The 24,634-nt window shown below is 47.1% G+C and overlaps 1 protein-coding gene across 1 annotated transcript; it reads left to right on the top strand.

The window, feature by feature from the left end:
* Window positions 1–370: 370 nt before the first annotated feature.
* Ltf (lactotransferrin) lies at window positions 371–24,229 on the top strand. Its single transcript, XM_052187103.1, has 17 exons — window positions 371–484; window positions 2,624–2,784; window positions 3,670–3,778; window positions 4,023–4,205; window positions 4,488–4,635; window positions 5,142–5,197; window positions 5,889–6,067; window positions 6,512–6,686; window positions 7,476–7,630; window positions 8,954–9,044; window positions 10,132–10,179; window positions 11,214–11,369; window positions 12,210–12,351; window positions 17,051–17,118; window positions 20,685–20,869; window positions 22,289–22,478; window positions 24,051–24,229. Exons 1-17 carry the CDS (start codon window positions 442–444, stop codon window positions 24,083–24,085), a joined length of 2,124 nt encoding a protein of 707 aa, XP_052043063.1. The 5' UTR covers window positions 371–441; the 3' UTR covers window positions 24,086–24,229.
* The last annotated feature ends 405 nt before the right edge of the window (window positions 24,230–24,634 follow it).

Here is a 24,634-nt window from a genome sequence, read left to right as displayed (position 1 = left end):
CCACTCTTTGTCCAGCCATGGAGGGAGGGGATCTGCTGGCTCTATGCAGCTCAAGTGTCACAGGTCAAGGTAATCCACAAATAAAGACCCCTACCCCATGTCCCACTTCTAGAAGGTACTGGAAACAGAAAGGATAAGACTTGGGGACTGTGACTCTGTCAATGATCCTGCAGAAGCTGGGTGGAGATTAAGGAGATCACTAGGTTTCCTGTTCCAGTAGTGCCCATGTAGGAGGGACTAGAGTCCCTGTTTCCTCCTTCCGGGCTCCAGGAGCCTGGCCTCTAAGAACTAGCACACCTGACTGAGGGGAATGGTGTTGGAAGGCAGGCCTATTGGGCAACAGGGTGGGGCCGGCCTGGTGAGCTCACCCAGCGTGGATAAAGGGCCCCAGGGAGGGTGCAGAAGGCAGGCTTGTGCTCTAGGTCTCCCAAGACCACAGACATGAGGCTGCTCATCCCTGCCTTGGTGTTTCTGGAGGCCCTTGGTGAGTTCAGGAGTTTGGGGATGTCACCTGCTGGCAAGCTGGGCACTAAATGTACTCTTCTGTTATTTAGGAAAGACTGGGGCTCAGAGAGGGTGAGATGTTTGCTTAAGACATACAGGGCACCTGAGTTTAGACACTAGCTTTTGCAAGGACTGTGTGACTGCATAGCCCTTCTGACCCTTGATTTCTTTATTTTAAAACTGGGTGGACTCAAACCTGCTTCAGGGAGTACTTGTCTGCTGTAGTGGTACCCAGTCCCAGTCCTGGGAAATACCTGGCTACTGAGGGAATGCCTGCCTCCTTCAGGGACCGCTGGCTGCAGAAGCTGTAGCACTGGAGGGAGGAGGAGAGGGTCCTACAGGGGCTGGTTAGGGAGTGTGGTCTGTGTTCAGCACTGGTATTTGCAGGGTAGGACATGGAGGAGCTTGGCATAGCGCTGGTCTTTTGGTCGCCTGGGTGACACCTCCCAGCAGCAGAAAGGAGCTCCTGGCTTGGCTTCGTTCCTGGCTTGTGCATTCCTTGTGCTGAGGTGTGGCTCCCCTCTTTGTGGGCTCCGTTGACCTCCAGAGCTCACCCGTTGTCCAGCTATACGAGCTCCCTCTTCCTGACCGTCTCCGTTCCCAGTGCGCATGCCCTCCTGCACACAGAGCATCCCTTCGCTCATGGATTCTCTGGCCACGGCTCCTTTGCTTGGTCACTGTCAGTCTGCTCCTTCCTTAGGCAGCACTTCCATCTCCATCCTGCTCCTGTGCATCCCGGCTTCACTGCCTCCAAAGAGGCGTCTTTGTACCAGTGCGTGGGACCCTCCATGTCTGACTCAACACTCTCTCTTAGTCCTCCTGCTGTTGTTCCCCACATCTAACCCAGGCATCCTATACAGGCAGGCTAGCTCAGTGGTCAGGAGTGCTGGTGCCCAACTGCCTAGGTTCAGATTCTAGAGCCAACAGGACTTAGCTGGGAAGCCATATAACTTGATAAAGCTACACAATGCCTGGAACTGTGGGGGTGTTGATAAAAATCACACTGAAGGGCAGATGAGGTGACCCAGTGAGTAAAGGTGTTTGCTACCAAGATCGAAGACCCAAGTTCTAGTCCCAGAGCTCACTCAATGGAACCACCAACTTTCTATTGTTAATAAAGAATTTATCTTTTATGGTCAAGTGTGGTGGTGCACACCTTTGATTCTAGCATTTGGGAGGCAGAGGCAGAGGCAGAGGCAGAGGCAGAGGCAGAGGCAGAGGCAGAGGCAGAGGCAGAGGCAGAGGCAGAGCCAGAGTCAGAGCCAGAGTCAGAGCCAGAGGCAGGCAGATCTTTGTGAGTTCAAGGTCAGCCTGGCCTATATAGTGAGTTTCAGGACAGCCAAGACTACATAGAGACTTAAAAAAAAACCCCAACCAAACCAAACAAAAAACAAGAACTAAAACAAACAAACAAACAAACAAACCCAAAAATGTGGAGTTATCCAATGTTTTATCTTGGACTTGGCTTTGTCTAGTCATGTTACATGTATGTGTATTACTTTTTATAATTGAAGAATATTCCATTGAACGGATGTACTGCATTTTCTTCAACCATTCCTATTCACCAGTGTTGGGATTTAAGTAGTTACTTGGTTTTCTTTTGTTGCTGTTATTTTGAGTTTTTTCCTATCTAAATAATGCTACTATGAATATTAATGATAAATCTTTATGTAGATCTATTTTTATTTCTATGCACAATAGTCAATCTGTTTCCCAAAGTGGCTATATCTTTTTACAGTCTCAACAATGTAGGAAGTTTTCCACGTGTGCAACACTAAGATCCAGTGTCACATAAGTAAAACATGAGCCACGCCCCTTCTCTGCTTATCTAGGACAAGGCTGATGGAGGCCATCAAAATGATCTTTGGAGTGGATGGTCTTTGAGGGTGGGGTGGGTCGGAAAGGCATTAGGTGTAAGAAGGAAAATAATCTAGACTTGTCTGAGAGTTCCCTGTGGTCTAGTAGCTCAGCTTAATTAGAGTACAGCGGCTGAACATGACCACGTAATGTGGAGGGAAGGATGGCAGTGACTGTGGAAGTCTACAGAACGCCATCAGACATTGAGGAGGTCTCCCTCACAGGCACTGCTGGACTCAAATTCTCTCTCTCTCTCTCCCAGGACTCTGTCTAGCGAAGGCAACAACCGTTCGATGGTGTGCTGTGTCAAATTTTGAGGAACAAAAATGTTTAAGGTGGCAGAATGAGATGAGAAAAGTGGGCGGCCAGCGGCTCAGTTGTGTCAAGAGATCCTCCACCCGTCAGTGCATCCAGGCCATTGTGGTAAGCTAACGCTCCCACCTGAACGGAGGAAAGCAAGGAGAGGGCTCAGTCCAACCGCAAGCTTGACTCTCTGCTGCCTCTGCCTCACTTCCTGGGCGCCGGCCAGCAGAGAGCAGTCCTCGCTCACAGGAGCCCGTGTTTCTTGATATCGAAAAGAAAGACAAATGAGAGGCCTCTTATGGGGTAACTGGGGTCTTATTTCAAATTGTTCACAGGAACTATATTTTTTTAAAAGCCTGAGCAGCCATATTTGATGAATGTGGAATGCCTCTAAACCCTTGAGAAATGAGCCTGGCACAGCCATAGATGCTACGTCCCAACTGTTGGGTAAGGACGGCCAGGACTCTAGACATTAAAAAGACACTTATTTGTCTTTTAACACCCGTGTAAAAGCTAGAGGTAGTAGCTTTCCCATGCGGCCCCCAGGCCCAGGAAGCAGAGACTGGAGGTCTAAACAAACTGGTGAGCTCCAAAGTTTGACAAAAGATTTTGTCTCAAACTGTAAGCTAGGGAGAGATGGAGAAGACACCAGAAGTCAAGCTCTGGCCTCTACACGCATGTCCTCCAGCGTGTGAGCACATACACTGCACACATCTCCAGGACTAAAAATACACATGAAGACAAAATTGGGGATAAAGTATGTTGAACAAACAGCTTTAAATACAGAAGATTGTGACAGTGTGACCAAGAGTAACTGAAGTGGACAGGCGTGTGTAGGGAACACACACAGGAGTTAAAGCCCTGGGGTGCCTACTGCTCACAGCAAATGACCCCTGACCTATGCCATCATCTTCTAGGTAGGACATATGGACATACGAAGGGCTAACTCATTCTGAAGCCCTGAAATCTTTTCTCCTGAAGCACTTCTGGTCCGTTTTCTTTCAGACAAAGAGAGCCGATGCCATGACTCTTGACGGGGGCACCATGTTCGATGCAGGGAAGCCCCCCTACAAACTGCGCCCTGTAGCGGCGGAAGTCTACGGGACCGAAGAGCGTGAGTCCTCCCTGGGGATTCTGGAACCTCGTGACTGTGTGGTGGCTGTGGAGCGGTTTAGTGGGATGGATGAGCAGAAAGAGGCAAACCTAGTCAGTGTCACACACCGGGGGACAGAGTCTCTGGACTCCGGAAGAAGACAGATGCTCCTGATGCTTGGGGTCTCCTTCCCACAGCACCTGGGTGGAAGTGGATTCGTCCTCTCCCTCTCATCCGGTTTAAGCCCTGTCTGGTTCCTTTGCAGAGCCCCGGACTCATTATTATGCGGTAGCAGTCGTGAAGAACAACAGTAACTTTCATCTGAACCAACTGCAAGGTCGGAGGTCCTGCCACACAGGCATTGGCAGGAGTGCAGGGTGGAAGATCCCCATAGGGACACTTCGTCCGTACCTGAATTGGAATGGGCCGCCTGCATCCCTCGAGGAAGGTAAACTGGCTCGGGGTGGGTTGGGGGGGGGGGGCAGGACGGTGTCCTGAGTGGTTCAAGCTGGAAATGTCTAGTCTCACGGTAGACACAGGCCACTTTGGGATCCGTGTCCATACAGGATGAGTCCAAATGAGTTCCGAAGCCCACTCAGCAATCCCTGTCCTACCTGGTGGAGGCAGGGGCTCTCGGGCAGTGGGGGCGAGAGGGGCTGCTTCGGGGAGACAGGACTGCAGTGGCTGGGATGGGCTCATGCTCTGTGGCCTCCTTCTCTGTGTTTGACAGCGGTATCCAAGTTCTTCTCCAAGAGCTGTGTTCCTGGTGCCCAAAAGGACAGGTTTCCCAACCTGTGTAGCTCGTGTGCAGGGACAGGAGCCAACAAATGTGCCTCTTCCTCCGAGGAACCGTACTCTGGTTACGCAGGAGCCTTGAGGTGAGCGAAAGCATTCTCTTCTCCTCAGTGGGCACACAGCTTCAGGCCAGCGTCCCAAGAAGTGGTTGGCCTCTCTACTGCGTGTTCTAGAGGCCCAGCAAGGCTCCAAACTCTGTGTCACTTTGATGGAAGCTAACCTGGTTATAGCCCCTCTGATCACCTCACACCCGACTTTGCTCTCCTGTTCTCTTGGGTTATCCTGCTAACTTCCTCCCTGCCTCCATCCCATCTGGGTTGGGCAGCCGTTGTGGCCTTGATATTTAGTCCAACTCAGGCTTCTCTAGAGTAGGAGAGGGTGACCTCTATGTGACTTCCTCCTCAGCCTCTACGCCGTTGTCCAGGCTCAGCCTCTCCTCTCCAGTCCTTTCCTTGGCACTCAGGCACTTTTGCAGAGTGACTTCCCTAAGCCCTTGCTGGCCTTGGCACATCTGTCCACTCAGTCTGGAGAGAAAGAGCCCCACAGCTGGGGGCACCCCATCTTTAACTACGTTCTTCTCATTTCACAGGTGTCTGAGAGACGACGCTGGAGATGTGGCTTTTACCAGAGGAAGCACGATATTTGGTAAGGGCAAGGGAGAAGCTGTGGGTGTGGTTACCTCTTATGTGCTTTTGTCATAATTGTGATGCACAGGTCACTGGATTCCTCAGTTTCCAGATGCACTATTATCAAGTTGCCTATTGGGTCCAAAACTTCTTTTAGGCTTTTCTTTAAAAAAAAAAAAACACTTTAAGATTAATTTTGATTTTGTGTGCATGGGTGTTTTGCCTACGTGTATGTCTGTGCACCACATGCATGCCTGGCACCCAAGATGGCCACAAAAGGGTGTCAGATCCCTTGGGACTGGAGTTATAGATGGTTGTGAGCTGCTATGTGGGTGTTGGGAACCGAACCCAGGTTTTCTCAGAGAGCAGCCAGTACTCTTAACCACTGAACTACCTCTCCAGCGCCTATCTCATACTCTGAAATCTCCCACTCCTACTCCCTTCTTTTTCCCCTCATAGACACTCTCACCAGGGAGCATGTCTACCACCTTTAACGTCTCTGTCAGTCTAATGAGGGACAGCCAGGGATGGTTGTCCTCCTTTCTGCCACATACGTGTGCTTTACCTTTCTGCGTGCCCAGAAACAATTCAGTCTTTTTGATTCAATTCTATCAACTCTGCAATCAGAATTCTATTGAGGAGAAGGGGAGCCCCAGCTCAGGGTCACGGCCAAGTGTCAACTCATCTTGATGTGTTTCCCTTCCTCCCAGAGGAGTTACCAAATAAAGCCGAAAGGGACCAGTACAAACTGCTCTGCCCAGACAACACCTGGAAGCCGGTGTCAGAGTACAAGGAGTGCCACCTGGCCCAAGTCCCTTCACATGCTGTCGTAGCCCGAAGCACCAATGACAAAGAAGATGCCATCTGGGAGCTTCTCCGCCAGTCACAGGTACACCTGCACACACAGTCCCCCTTGCCTGCTTAGGTTTAGGGGTGGGGAGGGCCTCTGTTTCCCTAACTTTAGCAGTAGAGAGTTCGATAGTTTAAGGACCTGGAGCCCTGACTCTCCCTTGGACAGCAGAGACATAGGAACCTTCTTCAGTGTCAACCCCTAGCAGGCAGGCTCTCCTGGGCTCCAGCAGAGGCAGCCGTGGGTGCAAGATGCTATTCTTAGCTCCCCAAGGACCTTGGGACAAAGCAGTTTTCTGATGAGTAAGTTATAGTTGAGCTTGTGTCTCTGCAAAGAGCAGAGTCCCTGGGAGCTTGCATATCAACTGAGGCTTCTGTTCCATTTGAATTATCCCCGAGTCCCAAGTAGCCATTTCTCGTTGGGTTCTGGTTCCTTTCTGCCTCCTGCTGGTGACCATAACTCTATTTTTTTTCCCTTAAATAGGAGAAGTTTGGAAAAAACAAAGCTTCAGAATTCCAGCTCTTTGCCTCCCCTTCGGGACAGAAGGATCTGCTCTTCAAGGACTCTGCCATCGGCTTTGTGAAGGTTCCCCTGAAGGTGGACGTTGGGCTCTACCTGACCTTCAGCTACGTCACATCCTTACAGAACCTGAAGAAAAGTGAGTGAACCCACGGCAGGAGCCCAAGGGTACTGAGCATGGAGTGAACTGTGGGCGAGCTCTGCTTGGGGATGGACTGTCCACCACACCTGGGGCTGACACACGTACGAGCATCTCTGTCAACCAAGTCAAGGCCATTGTGAAAAAATGTCTCAAAAAATGTCCCAGATGCAGGATTAATGTTTCCATATTTCTCTGTGTATATCAGGATTCCAAGGTCTCTTATTAAGAGAGAAAGAGAGGCATGGACTAAGAAAAGAATCTGGGGGATGACTCCAGAGGCTAGGCGAAGCGCCCCTTCTGTGCGGGGATTCGAAGTTGGCTGGAGAGCTTACAATGGGCTGAATAGACTTGGCTATGTTTATCCTATTAGTGAGGACTCAGAGAGGGAGTCTCAGTGGACCAGGAGGCTGTGCTGTGATACTTGCTGGGGACTGTAGGCCTTATGTGTGGTGTGGGTGGTCAGGGATGAGTCAAGGGCTAAGCTAGCCTTTGAGGTAGACACTAGTTTCCATGTCATGGAGATTTTATTCCGAGGGGACAAAACATTAGGCACATTGTTACACCAAGGACTGATGGATGGATTAGGGAAGCCCTCTGAAAGACTAGAAGAAACAGAAAGCCTTCCTTCCGGCCTGAATCGGTTTGAAGGCTGTGCTTCGGGGAAGGGAAGGTCTCACAGGGATTCCTCTGTCTCAGAAGATCTGGGAAGGAACTTGATCCCCAGGGAGGGCAGAGGTGGGAATGAGGCAGTGCCTGAGTGTTCCTCACCATTGTCCTTCCCCACAGAGCAGCAGGATGTGATAGCCTCAAAGGCCCGGGTCACGTGGTGTGCAGTGGGCAGTGAGGAGAAGCGCAAGTGCGATCAGTGGAACAGAGTGAGCGGCGGCAGGATCACCTGCGCCTCATTCCCCGCCACGGAGGACTGCATCGTGGCAATCATGGTAAGGAGCGGGTGTCACACGTGCTGTGGGTGGCGGCGGGCTTCTTAGAGGCCACGGTCCATACTCTTCTGCTTCCAGCGAGGTTGGTCACCCGAGAGGCTACCGTGGAGCAGCATTCTAGGTTTAAAAAACAATTTGTTGTGGAATTTCTGCCCTTCCCAGTAAAAGAACAGTTTAGGATTATTAGGTTAATTTGAAAAATATGGAACAGTTTTAGCATTTCTCTCTCTCTCTCTCTCACACACACACATACACACACACATACACACACACACACACACACACACACACACACACACCTGTAGAGAGATATTTACAATGAGAGTTTTGAAATTCCCCATCCCAGGTGTCTCTGTCCAAGCAGCCCAGAGCAAGTCTGGATTGCAGGGTTATATTCTTTTGGTCCCTTGTTCAAATAAGCAGTATGTCATGGATACTTCTCCACATCGGTGCCTAACCTTGGGAAGCAGTTGTAAATGCTTATTTTATTTTACATGTATGTGTGAGTGTCTGAGCGTGATGGGAGCCTGTGTCTGAGCCACATGCATGCAGGTACCAGAAGAGGATGTTGGATCCTCTGGAAGTAGAGTTAGAGACAGTTGGAGCTGTCGTGCTGGTGCTGGAACTGAACTCAGGTTCGCTGGAAAAGCAACGGGAGCTTTTAGCCACTGAACCAAATCTCTAGTCCCCTCTCATCATTTTTTTAAAGATTTATTTATTTATTTTGTGTCTATGAGTACACCATTGCTCTTCAGACACACCAGAGGAGGGCATTGGATCCCAGCACAGATGGTTGTGAGCCACCATGTGGTTGCTGGGATTTGAACTCAGGACCCCTGGAAGAGCAGTCGGTGCTCTTAACGGCTGAGCCATCTCTCCAGCCCCCCTCTCGTCATTTTTAATGCTATTATAAAACAGTGCTGACTGTGCAAAGGAGCATGCAGTCCTGATAAATTCACGTTTCTGTACTGGGGTGAGGCTCGCTCATTCTCATGAGTCAGTTCGATGCCAGCCTCTGGGTACCACTTCGAGTGTCGTGCTAAGAAGCGGAAGTCAGCTGAGAGCAGCTGTTCTCAGCATGTCTTCCGTGAGTGAGACTGGTTCAGAAAGGAACACCAGGAGTGCCCAGGTATGGGAGGAGTTCTGCTCAGAAGACAGAGTTAGTGTCTCAGGTGTGTGGACGACAGCCGAAGACAACGGAGGACTGAGTCCGTGCGGTATCTCCTTGGGGTGTTACGTTCAAATGACATGTGTCTTGAGGCTGTCCCCGAGAGCTCTGAAGACAGCATCCTTTGGTGTGGGTGACCGACTCTGTCTCTGCAGAAGGGAGATGCTGACGCCATGAGCCTGGATGGAGGTTATATCTACACTGCGGGCAAGTGCGGTTTAGTTCCAGTCTTGGCAGAGAACCAGAGTAAGTGGAGTTGATGTCCTTTCTAGGTTATGCCATATGAGGTTGACGTAGGAGTAGGGAGGTGTTACCCTACTCACTAGATCCCGGAGAAGGTGGAGAGAGAATCAGAAGAAGGAATGAAAAAAGGAGCCATGACACCTACTTCTCCCCATCCCCCATGATTGACAAATCATGGTAGTTTACTTCTTACTACAACAAAAACAAAAACATCTTTGGGAGGGTGAGATGACTCACCTGGTACAGGTGACATCGGCTGCCAAGCCTGATGACCTAAGTTTGATGCCCAGGACCCACATGGTAGAAGGAAACAACTCCCACAAATTGTGTGTGGCCCTCTATGCATGCACACATGGCTCATGTGCACCTGACACAATATGTATGTGTGTGCATGTGCATAATTTATAACTTTTTTTCATAAAAAAACAAAAGCATACAAGTAAACAAGTCAGTGACATTTTACAAGTAACATGCATGTGCTGACAGTAGGTATGTTCTGACAGCATGCATGTGCTGCTAGTAGGTGTGTACTGACAGCATGCATGTGTTGGTAGCATGAATACACTGATAACATGCATGTACTGACGCCCAGATGAAGGGCCAGGAAGCTCCAGAAGTTACCCTGTGCCCTGCTGTTACCACACTCCCAAACGGCAGGGATTCTCCTCACTTCCAAAGACACAGATCACCTTGCCTCTGTTTTAAGTTAATGGAAAAAGAATTGAGCATTTGATGTGTGGTGTGCCTTGCTTGGTGTTATTTTTGTGATATTCACCCACACAAATATGTGACTGTTGGTTATCCAGTCTCACGGCTGCATAATAGTCATTGTGTGCCTCGGCCACGGTTCTTCACCATTGTCCTAGAGGATGGGTGGTCTGGTGATTTCCATCTGTCGATGATTGTGAATAAAACCATTGCAGCCATCCATGTCCCTGTCTATGATGAAAACATATATTTATTTCTGCTGTGTTGATATACTGAGGTGTTCCCTTTGAGTCTGATCTTGTATTATGTGTGCTTGAAAGTTTGTAGCCACTCAGGAAATCTGAGTTGTCAGTGATGTTTTGCTTGTTTTTGATCCCTTCAGAATCCTCCAAAAGCAATGGCCTTGATTGTGTGGACAGACCAGTGGAAGGTAAGTCGGGGCCAAATATAAGTCAACACTCAAGAGGCAGTGGAAGCCTCACTTACCACAGAGGCCGAGTCTGGAAACTGTTGTTACAGATACAAATAGTTGATGGAGGAATAATTACAATTAATGTTTGAGTGCTTCCTCATGCTGGCGAGGAACTTTCAGATGGTCACTCTTGGTGCGGGGTTATATGGAAGAGAGATGTTGCTCCCCCATTCTGTACCTTCGAGGAAACAGAGTCCCAGAGAGTCCCCCAGTGCCTCAGATCTCACTCATACTGATACTATGCTGGTGCAGATGCTGACTTTGGACCAGGGCTTCTTGCCTCACCAAGCCCAGGCCTCTGCACGAGCCTCAGCTGCTCTCTGGAGTTGGAACTTGCTGAGCTTTGGAAGCCTTGGTACTTGCCCTCAGTCTGGGTGCCAGATGCCTTTGAGAGGAGGACAGCGATCATATTAACTCCCCCACTGTGCTGGGTTGAATGCACTCAGCTCTGGGTGGTCCTTGGGCGCATGCCTCCCTCCAGCATTCATGAAGCTGATCTACTGGTCATCATAGCACTTGCCTGTGTGTGTGATTTGGGCATCCTTCAAGGCCTGTTGCCCCGGGGTTAAGGTCTATAACTCAGCAACACTATGTGGCTGGTTGAGTACAGTGGCCTGTAACCGCTTAGAGGATCAATTTTTCTATTATTTTATTTAGCAATTCAGATTGGTCTTCCCTTGACACAGGACAACTTTTTGTTTCTCTTCCTCTTCCTTTCTTCCTTCCCTCCTTCCTTCCTTCTTTCCTTCCCACCCTCCCACCCTTCCCACCCACCCTTCCTTCCTTCCTTCCTTCCTTCCTTCCTTCCTTCCTTCCTTCCTTCCTTCCTTCCTTCCTTCCTTCCTTCCTTTTTTCTTTCATTTTCCTAACAATGGCCAATGATTCATGATAATGTAACCCTGTTGGTTTTTTGGCCTGGGTTGGAGACACTGTACTAGAACCCATGTGCACCCTGGAAGCTAAGATGGTCTTTCTGTCATCTGTTGCACAAGGGTACCTTGCTGTGGCAGCAGTTAGAAAAGAAGATGCTGGCTTCACCTGGAGCTCTCTGAGAGGCAAGAAGTCCTGCCACACTGCTGTGGGCAGGACTGCGGGTTGGAACATTCCCGTCGGCCTGCTTGTCAATCAGACCGGATCCTGCAACTTTAGTAAGGATATGGGAGGGTCTCACGGGATAGCCGTCCTGGGTCCGGGAGTGAGTGCTTGAGGCTGTGGAGCCTTAGGGAAGGGAGAGGGTAAGAGGTTTGCTGACTGGCTGTGGCTTGTAGGTCTATTTTCAAATAACTAGGTTCTCCTTGTATTCACGTAATGGAACCGTGGATGCACAGGATGTTTTGTATAGAACGCTTTTTAAGTTTCCCCAATTCCACCCCACCCCCTTGGGGATCCAGATTGCAATACCATTTAATTAAAACATATGCTCAACCTTATGAGTTAGCAGCTAGCTGAACTGTTAACAATCTGATGTATTTTTTTTTCTTTTTTGTAATCGTAAATCTGATAAGATAGCTTGAGTTTCTAATTTGGGCAAGAATTAAATAAAACAGGCATTTTAAAATGTTTTTGTGTGTGTAAGAAAAAGATACCTTTTTAGAATGTTTCTAGAGAGTACTCTCGAATATATACCATTATATCTACCTAGTACCATGGGTGTGCCAGCCACAGGGGCACAACAGCCATCAGGAGCCTTCTTTCTAGTGAGAAGCCTGAGCTTCTGTTTCTGATTAAAAAGTAAAAAGATGTCAGATTGTTGAACAAGAGGCCCATCTGTGCAGGTGTGGCCCTCTGGGGCATCGGCTGGACATCCTGTCCATCCCTACAGTCTGAGGCCTTTCTGATTTCCAATGGGTCTGTGGTTGGTGGTGGGATGTTATTTTGGGGTGACAAGTGTCTACATACTGAGCTGACATGCTATGCCATCTGCTGGGGCGAAGACGTTGTGTCGACTGTGGTCTGAAGCACTAACTTACCTCCTTCCCTCTGTCCAGATGAATTCTTTAGCCAAAGCTGTGCCCCTGGGGCCGACCCCAAATCCAATCTCTGCGCCCTGTGCATTGGCGACAAGAATGGTGAGAATAAGTGTGCGGCCAACAGTGGAGAGAGGTACCAAGGCTACAGTGGGGCTTTAAGGTGAGTCTGGAGCAGAGCGCCACCAGCTCAGGGCCTCAGTCCTCATTCTCAACAAGTGGCACTGAGGTTGGGGCAGGGTGCTGTCACAGAAGAGTCAAGGGTCAAGGGGCAGCAGAAGCAAGAGCCTCCTATTATACCCAACACCCCAGAGAGTGGAGGTGGGACGCCAGGGTCACGGGGCTGTGGGGCTCAACTTTGTCACCCCCAAAGCCAACGGGGAGAGAGTGTTTCAGTGAACGTCAGAGAATTCTCGTGACCACCACCCTTCCTTCTCCCTCACCCAGATCACCATCATATCTTACATTTGTAGTTTTCTTCTTGATTTTTGGCCTTAAAGGGGCTGGAGAGATGGCTCAGCACCTGAATGAGTGCTTGTGGTTCATTCAGATCTGAGGTCAGTTTCCAGGATCCCTATCAGGGGGCTCACAGCTCCGGGGACTCCAGCGTCCTCCTCTTGTGTCAGGATACCTACACGTGCACATATGTATGTATACACAGACACATACAAACACATAAATAAAAATAGATCTGTTTTTTTTAAAGAAGTTACAAAGAGAAAGCTACATCACAGTGTTATTTTCTAACAGTAATATGAACAAAATCAGCAAAATCTTAGCTTTCAGATTCCGTCTTTTCAGCACCACATGGGTCACATGACCGCACAGGTCACATTTATTTGGGTATTGATTCTCTCTCTCTCTCTCTCTCTCTCTCTCTCTCTCTCTCTCTCTCTCTCTCTCTCTCTCTCCCTCTTCTTGGTTTTTTCCAGACAAGGTTTCTCTGTGTAGCCCTGGCTGTCTTGGAACTCACTCTGTAGACCAGGCTGGCTTTGAACTCAGAAATCCTCCTGCCTCTGCCTCCCAAGTGCTGGGATTAAAGGTGTGCGCTACCATCACCTGGCTTGGGTATTGCTTCTTGTGGCTCTGTGTAGGGCATGAGGCTCGAGTGGAGGCTTCTTCCTCCATCCTTCCTTTAACACCAGATGTTGTCACAGATCCTCAGATGACAATAGTCAAATGGGACTTGGTGCTTTTAAATATAAATTCAATCATTTTGCTCCCGTGAAACAATGACTTTTTTTTTCTTTTTGCTATATCTGAATGATTTGTAAACATTGATTTTTTAAGTGTACAAAACATGTCCTTAAGGATTCACAAATAGAAAACCTACAGCACGATTCATTCTTTCAATAGATAAGTTTGATAAGAACCCAAAGGAATCTGTTTTCCACAGACGTGTGGCACCATGTTCTCTCTCTGGACATATCTGCACCTCCTCGCTCCTGTTTGAACTAAAAGTTTTGTCTTCTGCTCAGTTTTATCTAGAATCTAGACTGGGAGCTATATAACAAAATAATTCAAAGAGGAGTCTTGCTTTTCTCTTACCTCTTTATCTAAAACTCATTTAGGCTAGCATGCACCATGCTGGGTGACACCATGGCGTCCCCAAGCGCATGTGACTTTATGTCTAGTTCCCATTTGCTCCCCTGCACACTGTCATTTGCTTCCTTCCTCCCTGGCTCGTCCCTGTCACATGTGGTCCTCTGCTCTCTCTAGTTCCAGGGTCCCTTCCAGGGATGGAGAGGGGGCTCAGAAGTTAAGAGTCCTGGCTGCTCTTGCACAGGGCCCAGGCGTGGTTCTCAGCATCCACGTGGTGGCTCAACAGCGTTCCTCTGGCCTCAGCAGGCACCGGGCATTCACATGGCGTGCAGACACTAAGGAAGCGCTCACACACGTAAAGCAAAAATAAGTAAATACTTTAAAAAATGTCCTCTTCCTTCCCTCTCATACATAGTCCTCATTCTGGTTTCTTCACACACATGCATACACACATACACCCACATACACACATACACCCACATACACACATACACCCACATACACCCACATACACACGATACACACGATACACACATACACACATACATACACACATATACATACATACATAAATGTACATATATACACATACACACCCATACATATGCACATACACATACATACACACATGTACACACAAATACATACATACACAAATGTACATATATACACATACACACATATGCCCATATACTCATATATACACATACACACATGTACACACGTATACATACATAATACACAAACGTACATACACACACACACTTTTACATTGTGGCTCCACATGTGAAAGAAAACATGTACTATATCTGGCTTATTAGCATAATAATCTCCAGTTTCACCCACTTTCTGCAAACATAATGATTTCCCTTTTCTTTAAGCTCCCATTGTGAATTCATAGCGCACCTTCTCTACCTACCCTCTGTTGATGGACATCTTGGCCACTTCCATTTCTTGGCTATGGTGAAAGAGCTGTTGTAAACATAGGTATGCAAATATCTCTGTGCTAGAGCACAGGGTTCTTCGAGCCTGTCCCAGGTGTGCTATAGCTGGGCCTCATGATAGTTTTGGTCTCAGGTTCTTCAGAAATGTCCCCCGAGGCTGCACAAGTTTCATTCTTGTACTCATAACTGGCGCACATGTGCTATTGGTTCTTAACTGTGAGGTTTCAGGTATTTTCCTGTCTTCCTGTTATGGTACAAAACCTAGCCTCTCGCACTGCCCCGTCCCTAGATCCCTCAACCACAGACTTCATCTGTTCTGACACCTGGGATCATCTTATCGATGCTCGCGTTGCTATGGCAACTCCAGCCTCATTCTCTTACCAAGGATGCACAAGAGTGTGTGTCCCTAGCCAGGCGTGGAGATGCCTAGAAGTGGGACTCACTTCCTCAGGCTTTGCGGCAGGAGCTTCTAAACACTCAGCTGTCTCCTCAGCCCAGTTTTGACCCCTAGTGTTTTGAAGCTTCATTTCTCTTTGTGAGTCCTCCCTGCTTTATTACAAATTATTCAGTTTGGTCAAATTGTTATTGCGTTGACATTTCCTATGTTCTTGTATTTCAACCCCCCAGATTCTTGCCAGGTCCCGATCTGTTCCTAATATCCACTAGCCATATGCTCATTTCCAGTTTCTGCAAAATTTGCTTGCTTGAATCTTTTAATCCTGTGTTGTTTCAAAGCGTTTTTATGGTGAAGACTATTTCTATTTTCTTTCCTTCTTTTTTTTAAGATTTATTTTATTTATGAGTTCCCTGTAACTGCCTTTAGACACACCAGAAGAGAGTGTCAGACCTCATTACAGATGTTTGTGAGCCACCATGCGGTTGCTGGGATTTGAACTGAGGACCTTCAGAAGAGCAGTCAGTGTTCCCAACAGCTGAGCCATCTCTGCAGCCCTCAATTTTCCTTTTTAAATGTATTTATTTATTTATTTATTTAATCAATCCGTGTTTTGCTTACATGTATGTCTATATACTACTGCCTACATGCCTGGTGCCCTCAGAGTCAAGAAGATCCCCTGGAACTGGAGGGAGGAGTTGAGAGCTTCCATGTTGGTGCCAGGAATAGAACCTGGGTCCTCTGGAAGAGAAGCCAGTGCTCTAACCACTGAGCAACCTCTTCAGCCCCTATTGCTTTTTTCTTTTGAAACTTCCTAACATTTCTTTGTATTATGATTATTGCTTCATAAAAGCTTCTCATTTCTTTCTTATCTTTAATGATATTAAGTGTAGTTTGTAGAATAAAAATCCCCCCTCCCTTATATCGTCTCTGAATCTTGGGAACACAATTCTTTTGGTATCACTTTCATGCTCTCCCTTCCAGCATCTGATGGCCTTTGCCCATGTGGCAGTGAGGCGGGTGGGTGCTGTAGCTGACTCTCAGTTCTTCATCAATTTTCCAGTCTGAGGTGCTGGGCCCCGCTGTAGGGCCTTTGGGTTGTGCCATTTGTTATGAGCATCCTAATTTCAGGGTCCATGGATATTTTCTTGGACTCATCAGATTCTCTTAATGAAGAGTCTCTCTGCGCACTTCTTGGGAGGGAGAGCCCTAGGAGTCAGCCTGGGTGGTTCGTAGGGATTGACGCTACCTTCCAGAACACAGACTTTTCGCTTTACTCCTTTACGGATGGGGTTGGGGGCAGGGAATGCTGAGATAGGTCTAACCCTGTGGCCCAGGCTTCCTTCATGCTCACAGCAATCCTCTTGTCTCAGCTTCCAGAGTCCTGAGATGATTGGCATGAGTCACTGTACTCAGCTCACCTTCTGTCTTCTGGGTTGTGTCTCTGCCGTCCACTGGGTTTGTTTCCCTAGACTGTACTGTTAAGCGTCAACATGCCAAATGTTGGGGTCATAGAGTTGCTGCATGGGCTGTGAGGGCACCTGTATTAAGCTCTATTTTCAACGATGCCTTATATTTCCAGTTGCTGAGTCTTTCTGGTATCCTGTGGTTGCACTTCAGCTTTTGTCTTGAGCTGCGACTGCCCCTGCCTTCTGTTACAGCTTTCCTCTTTCCGTTAGGCCAGGGCTGCTCGGCCGCTGTCTTTCCAGATTCTGACGGGCGACTTCATTACCTTCTCTTTTATAAGTTTATGGGTTAAAAAAGAGAACTTTTATGGTGTCCTCTCACTGGGGTTTTAGAGAGAGAGAAGATAGATACCCAAATGCTTGCAGTCTGCTGAGTTAAATCTTAAAGTCCTGGAAACAGTTCTGACTTTTGTATGTTTACTTTTATGGTTTAGTTTTTGGAATGCATGTCACAAATATTTATGCGAATTCTAATGGTTTCTCCCTTGTGGTGTATTTATTTTGGGAATATTTTAGGTGTCTGGCTGAGAAGGCAGGAAATGTTGCATTTTTGAAGGACTCCACTGTCTTGCAGAATACTGACGGTATGTGAAGATGTTTTGCTTCCTCCTTCAGAGCAGTCTTTAGCACCCTCAACACACCCTCATTACTGGGTTTCTATTTGCAAAGATAGTATAACTATTACAGACTTTTGACTAAAAGAATTACAAAGTCTTTTAAATCAATCAATCAATCAATCTATCTATCTATCTATCTATCTATCTATCTATTACCTACCTACCTATCTAATCTATCTATCTATCTACCTACCTACCTACCTACCTACCTACCTACCTACCTACCTATCGAGACAGAGCTTCATTTTATAACATCAAGTAACTCTCCTTGAACTTACTATGTACCTCACATAGGCCTTGAGCTCATGGAAGTCTTACTGTCTTGGCAAATTAAGTTCTGGAAATTAGAGGCATGAACCACTCCATCTGGTAAATTCTCAAGTCTGTACTGTTGTAGACAGCATAGGAACACCTGTAGTGTTACAGTGATTTTGAAGCAATTCACACACACACACACACATACACAGAGAGAGAGAGAGAGAGAGAGAGAGAGAGAGATACACACATTCACATAGACATACACACATGCATATATACACAAAAACACATATATGTATATACACATACACACATTCACACAGACATACATACACATATACATAAACACACATACGTACACTGAGCTGCTACACATGAGTATGTATGTAATACATACATTCACACATATACATTCGCACAGGCATACATACATACATTCGCATATATACATTCACACAAGCACACACACACAGAGAGAGAGAGAGAGATACACACATTCACATAGACATACACACTTACATCATATATACACAAACACACATATATGTATATACACATACACACATTCACACAGACATACATACACATATATATAAACACACATACGTACACTGAACTGCTACACATGAGTATATACATGAGTATGTATGTAATACATACATTCACACATATACATTCGCACAGGCATACATACATACATTTGCACATATACATTCACACAAGCACACACACACACACAGAGAGAGAGAGAGAGAGAGAGATACACACATTCACATAGACATACACACTTACATCATATATACACAAACACACATATATGTATATACACATACACACATTCACACAGACATACATACACATATACATAAACACACATATGTACACTGAGCTGCTACACATGAGTATATACATGAGTATGTATGTAATACATACATTCACACATATACATTCACACAGGCACACACACACACATCACAGTTGGCAGCAGGTGAGTGAATGAAGAACCTCACTGTCTGTACCAGTGGAACAAGAACAGATAGTAATAACCGAATGCATGCAAATAAGATTTCCTCTTGAAAATGGAAATAGAGGCATTTCTTCATCTCCCATATAAAACCTTGGTCCAGAAACTCCTTGAGAATCAGTCAGCAAAAACCCACACGAACACGTGGCTTATGAAGATAATGTAGCAGCCAACAGTGGAATAAGAACTTCCCTCTCCTGGTCTCTAGATTGGGAAAACAAATGAGGCACCCAACTCTCGCCAGATGCTTGCTACTGCTCAAGTTGCTTTTCCTTCCTTAGCCTCCATGCCTCTGCCTCTGAAGGCAACTTGCTGGTTTGTTCAGTAAACTTCAGTCCAGCCCCTTCTTCCTTTCCTTTCTCCCTGCCTGTTGGTTGTCCCTGGTGCGAGTGTTAGGAGACCCCTGAGACCAAATGCTCAGTATTAGCAGAGGAAAGCCAGGAGGCATCTCCCAGGAAAGGCGAGTCCAGCAGAAGCTTGGCTGATGAGCTCCTGTGTCACACTCATGCGTGACACATTAACACCGGGAACTCACGGCAGCCTGTGTGATACTCAGAGACCAGACTGATGTCCAACTTAAGTTTCACAGGCACTTAATACCTGTATTTATTGGAATTCACTAGACATATTGATAGGCCCGTGGAGTTGTCTTATTTTTTTCCATGTTGTACTGAAATGAGTCAGAAAAGATTGTCTTTGAAAGTCTGAGCTTGGAAATGCTCTAGGATTGGAAAGTTTGTCCACATCACATGATATCTAACACGTGGGGGAATCCTGCACACTTGATCTCATTGATGAGTCAGAACCAGATTGCGGTCACTCTGGAAACACTAGGCAATATGACCTGCAAGTGACATCTGTAATTTACATATGAAACATAGTGGAATATTTTGTTTATTTTTGCATTGCCACCCCCACAGTATTTCATTATGTCCATACATATATACATTTGAAAAAATTCCAGAGCAAAAGTATTCCTAGCCCCAAACATTTTGAATATAGGATATTCAACCTGCTTTGTTTCTCTGTTTCTTTGTTTCTTTCCTTCTTTGTTTGTTGTTTGTTTGTTTCTTTTTTCTTTCTTTCTTTCTTTTCCTTCTCCTCCTCCTCTTCTTCTTCTTCTTTTTGGAAACTACTAGAAAATATATTGCACATATTGAGTTCTTATGTAATAGGAGGGGGCAGGAAGATACATCAGTGGGTAAAGTGCATCAGTGGGTAAGGTGCATGTTATGCAAGCATTAAGACCTGAGTTCAGATCCCCAGCACCCATGTAAGAAGGCAGATAAAGTGTCATGAGCCTGTAATCCCAGCTCTGGGGATGATAGGAATGGAGCTAGGTGGATCCTGAGTCTTCTAGTCTAGCTGACTCAGTGAGCTCTGAGTTCAATGGAAGACTGTTTCTCAAAAATGTAGCAAAGAAGTGATTGAGGAAGATACCCAGGGGTCAACCTCTGACCTCCATACATAACTGCACGGGCAAGCATACTTGAACATTTGTGCATGCACACACACAACACACACACTACATAGTACACACACGTGTACACACACACACACACACACACTTAAAAGAACATTTTTAGATGTATTTATTTACTACACATACAGCGTTCTGCCTGTATGTGTACCTACAGGCCAGAAGAGGGTTCCAGATCTCATGATAGATCATTATGAGCCACCATGTGATTGCTGGGAATGGAACTCAGGACCTCTTAACCTCTGAGCCATCTCTTCAGCCCTTAAAAGAACATTTAACAGCTTGATTGGGATACAACTTGGTGATTTCAGAATCCACCCATTGTCTGTGTTCGAACAGGTGGGCTCTAGCACATTCTGAATGGTACAGGCACCGACGGTACAACCCAACTCCACAACACTTGTTTGAACAGCATGAAGGACCCCATCTGTTGGCAGCTCACTGTCTTTGCTTCTTCAGATCTCCTTCCTGTTCCCATGACTTTGTCTGCTCTCATAAAAGCAACCGTCGTTGTTGGTCCTTTGTAGCCGGCTTTTTTATCATGGCATCGTGATTGTGAGAATCAGGCATGTTACCACATGTATGAACTTCTTATTGAGTAAGAATCTCCACTATGGCTAAGTTCAGCATATTTGTCACCTGAACAGTTTGTGAAGGATAAAGCTTCATTTTGTCTCCTGGATATCACCACAGCCCATAACGTGCTTTTTACAACAGTCATACCTTGACCTAGCGTATTAGCTATAGCTAACGGCGCCTTTCTTTCACCAGGGAAGAACACTGAAGAGTGGGCTAGGAACTTAAAGCTGGAGGACTTCGAGCTTTTGTGCCTTGATGATACCCGGAAGCCTGTGACTGAGGCTAAGAACTGCCACCTAGCCATAGCCCCAAACCATGCTGTAGTGTCTCGGACAGACAAGGTGGAAGTCCTTCAGATGGTGCTGCTTGACCAACAGGTATGGGCCAGCAGGACTCTCAGCAAGCTCTTCACCTCATTAGCTCCTGTCTGGAGGTGGTTCGCCCACTCAGGCCTTTCTTTCTAGCCCCTCTGGCTTGATCAACAGGGATAGAGTTTGTTCCGTGCTGTGAGTCTTTCTAGGAACCAACTAGACTTCTGCCTGGATTCTCTGCTCCCAGACTTGAACTTGTGTCGTGAATTCTGATCTCTTCCTCTTGCCGCTTCCTCTCATGACTCAGAGAGAAGGACAAACAATGGCCAGGACAAAGGTTGTGAGGCAGCAAACACAGAATGCATTCCATGTGCAGGAGACACGAGGTCCTTGTGCTCACAGATAAACACTAGGAAAAGCAGGAATATTAGACACACAGCGTTGTCTCTTCAAGGAAGAGATGTGTGACCTGTTTCTGCCAAGAAGGCTGGGAACTGACATGGCTAACAGCCTGGTGACTTCAGGGCTATCTGTATGGCCAGGCCACTCTGGCTCCCAGACTATGTCTGTCTTAGTCAGTCTATAACATTATCCTCCCTGAAACTCTGCACTGTTTTCCAGGAGCCTGGTTTTGTAGAACTCATCTTTATGGAAGATGTCTTGTATTTTACAAGACTTATTCATATAATCGTGTCTTAAGCTTTGTTGTATACACAGGATTGAGTTATCACCAGGAAACTTCCCCCCCTAAATTGTATTGTGCTTAAATTTGCCTGAAACAAGAGGACCCAGTGTCAGGCTTCTGAGGTTTGACCCAACACTGGCTACTGAGTTGTGTTGAACCAAACTTTTCTTGCCTCATCTGGATTGACACTGTGCTGGTCATAGTGTTTGTAGGGAATCCCACATCCGTGGATTTAGGGAAGACTGTGTTCTAGTGTTCTCTGTTCTGGTCTTTATTTTCCTCTCACAGCATGCTGGCTCTGGGTAAACTTTTGAGACCAACAGCCCTGAGTGAAGAGAAGGGACTGCAGCCGAGAGAGGCCGAATGCCCTGCGTGGCCCAGTTAGTTCATAGAAACATGGGAATTTTCAAATTGCCCCTCTGGAGAGCTGGAATACCAGAATGTTCTAGATGGTTGGCTTTCTGGGGAGGATCTCAAAAATCCTCATCTGACCTCTGATCACCCAGCAAGAAGTTCTACAAGAAGTGATAACAGTTTTAGTAGGAGGAAAGACATGGGAGGCAAGGTCAGAAGTGGTGTGAGGCTCCTGCCCTGGATGGAGTGAGCATGCCACCAGCTGGGAGCACAATGCTGGGAGCACGGTGATGGGAGCATAGTGATGGGAAGAGTCATCCCAGGCAGGGAAAGGGACCCTGCTGCTTTTTAGCTCTGCCATTTACCAAAAATGGAGGTACCCTTACCTTTCCGCCCCCACACTCCCTTCTTTGACTACTCACAGACAATTCGCTCTCTTGACACAGCGTCAGTTTGGGAGAAGTGGGCCGAGGTGTCCAGGAGAGTTTTGCCTGTTCCAGTCTGAAACCAAAAATCTTCTGTTCAACGACAACACTGAGTGTCTGGCCAAGCTCGACGGCAAAACCACGTCGGACAAGTATCTGGGAAAGGAATATGTCACGGCGACCGCACGCCTGAAGCAGTGCTCCAGCTCCCGTGAGTGGATTCTAGATATAATCACTGGGGAACCAACATGGGAGAAGGTTCAGGTTAGGAGGCCAAGATTCACGGAGAAGTGCAAATTCTTAAAACCTTAAAATGCAGAGCTAAAGAGATGGCTCAGGGGGTAAGAGATCGACTGTTCTTCCAGATGACACCGGTTCAGTCCTGGGCACCTGTCCAGCAGGTGCTCACAGCTGTCTCTAACTCCAGTTTCAGGAGATCTGACACTCCTTCTGGCCTCTGTAGGCACCAGGCCGGCATGTGGTCATCAGACATCCGTGCAGGCAAAGCGCCCACATGCATGATGCAATGGGCTCAAATGTAGGAAAGAGTATTGATAATAATTGACTTCTTGAAAACTGTTCAGAAGAGTGACTGGAGATGTTTCTCAGTAGATCATCCGCCTCACATGCACAAAGCCCCAGGTTCGGCCTCTAGCATGGCATAAACTGTGTGTAATGATGCACACCTGTAATCCCAGAACTTGAGAGGTAGAAGCAGGAGGAACAGATGTTCAAAGCCGTCCTTGGCTACATAAGGAGATCGAAACCAGACTGAGGTACATGTAACCCTATCTCAAAAAAATTCCAAATACCTGTTATATGCATACACACACACACACACACACACACACACACACACACACACATATATGCACACACACACACATATATACCTATATATACACAAACATATATACACACATATATACAGATTTCTGAAAGACTTTCAGAAGTAATCTTCAAGCATCCCCATGCACCGATAGCCTGTGCACAGTGGCCCCTTGAATCCCTACTCCGAGAGGCAGAGGCATGGTAGAGGCTGTGGTTCAGGAGTTGGAGCAGGCCCAGAATCTCTTTATCAGTCGTTCTCAACTTAGGACAATTTTATCCCCAAATCAGACATTTGGCCATGCCTAGAACTTCTTTGATGACCACAGTTTAGTAGGTGCTTCTGGTAGCAGGCCATAGAGGTTGGGATTCTTAGCAAGCAATGTACAGGATACCACAGCCTACAAAAAAGGATTATCGGGTTCCCTGTGCTGTTCGACCGGAGATCAGGAGCCGAGATCTGGATTGAGCGACTTCTCAGGCTGTTGCCGGTGTGGTCCACCCTCGGTGACCCAGGGCTATTGATGAATCTGTGAACAGACGGCAGTGGTGCAGAGGCCACGTGCCCGAGCACAGAGCTGCCTGCCCATGCTCTCCCCAGCTCATTGTAGAGTGGCTCACACAGGAAGGTGCTGAGCCTTCCTGGATAGATCAGCCCTCACTGTGCGCAGTGCGGTTCAGGAGCCAGAGGACTCGTGTCTTGTGAACTTGAGCGGTGTGAATTGATTCACTTAGGGGTGGAGTCACCCGCCCCTCAGGTCAGAGCAGGAGGGTGTCCTGTGTTCCCAGGAGGCCACAGTTGCTAGAAGAGGCGGTAGGAAGCACATGGATGGATAAGGCAAGCTCTGACTCACAATGGTGGGACAAGGGCTTGGAAACTGTTTTTGAAACCTCCCTGATTTACAGATTTTTGGGGAAATCTGTGTCTGAATGACCTGCTTTGTGTGTCCCACAGCACTCTTGGAAGCCTGCGCCTTTCTTACCCAGTGAAAAAACACCGAGCAAATAGCGGAGCCTTCCCAGGAAGCCTCGTCCGGGATCCCTGGTCCTGGGGCCCTCAGACGGGCTGGTCTCATAAACCCCTGCTGTCACTTCAGGTAGAAATAAAATGAAATAGTGTTGGTTTTCTCGTCATTTGAGGCGTTACTCATTGCGCCTTGAATTTTACACGGAAATCCTGTGTCTCACCACACGCCTGCACTCTGGGACTTGCTTTTGGAGTTTCTAGGTCCAGCCCTTCCTTTATCCTGACGTTCCAGGCATGCTGCCCATTGACCTGGAGTCTGGGGACAACCAAGTGACATTTCTTTCCCCAGGGGATCTGGTTTCTTCACACAGAGATCACAGTACATGTGCACATGTGTGTCTCAGATTATGTGTGCATATGGGTGACCTCAACATAAGTTTGCATATGACTGTGTTCTCCTCTCACTAATATGTATGCATGTGTGTGCGCATATGTGTGTGAAGGCCAGAGGGCAATCTTTAATGCCACTATCTACCTCCCCCCACCTTTTTTAAAAAATTAATTTTATTTAT

This window comes from Apodemus sylvaticus, chromosome 7 (assembly GCF_947179515.1).
Source record: "Apodemus sylvaticus chromosome 7, mApoSyl1.1, whole genome shotgun sequence".
NCBI classification, from domain to species: domain Eukaryota; kingdom Metazoa; phylum Chordata; class Mammalia; order Rodentia; family Muridae; genus Apodemus; species Apodemus sylvaticus.
Note: the sequence above shows the minus strand (reverse complement) of the source record. Positions and strands in the feature narration are given on the sequence as shown.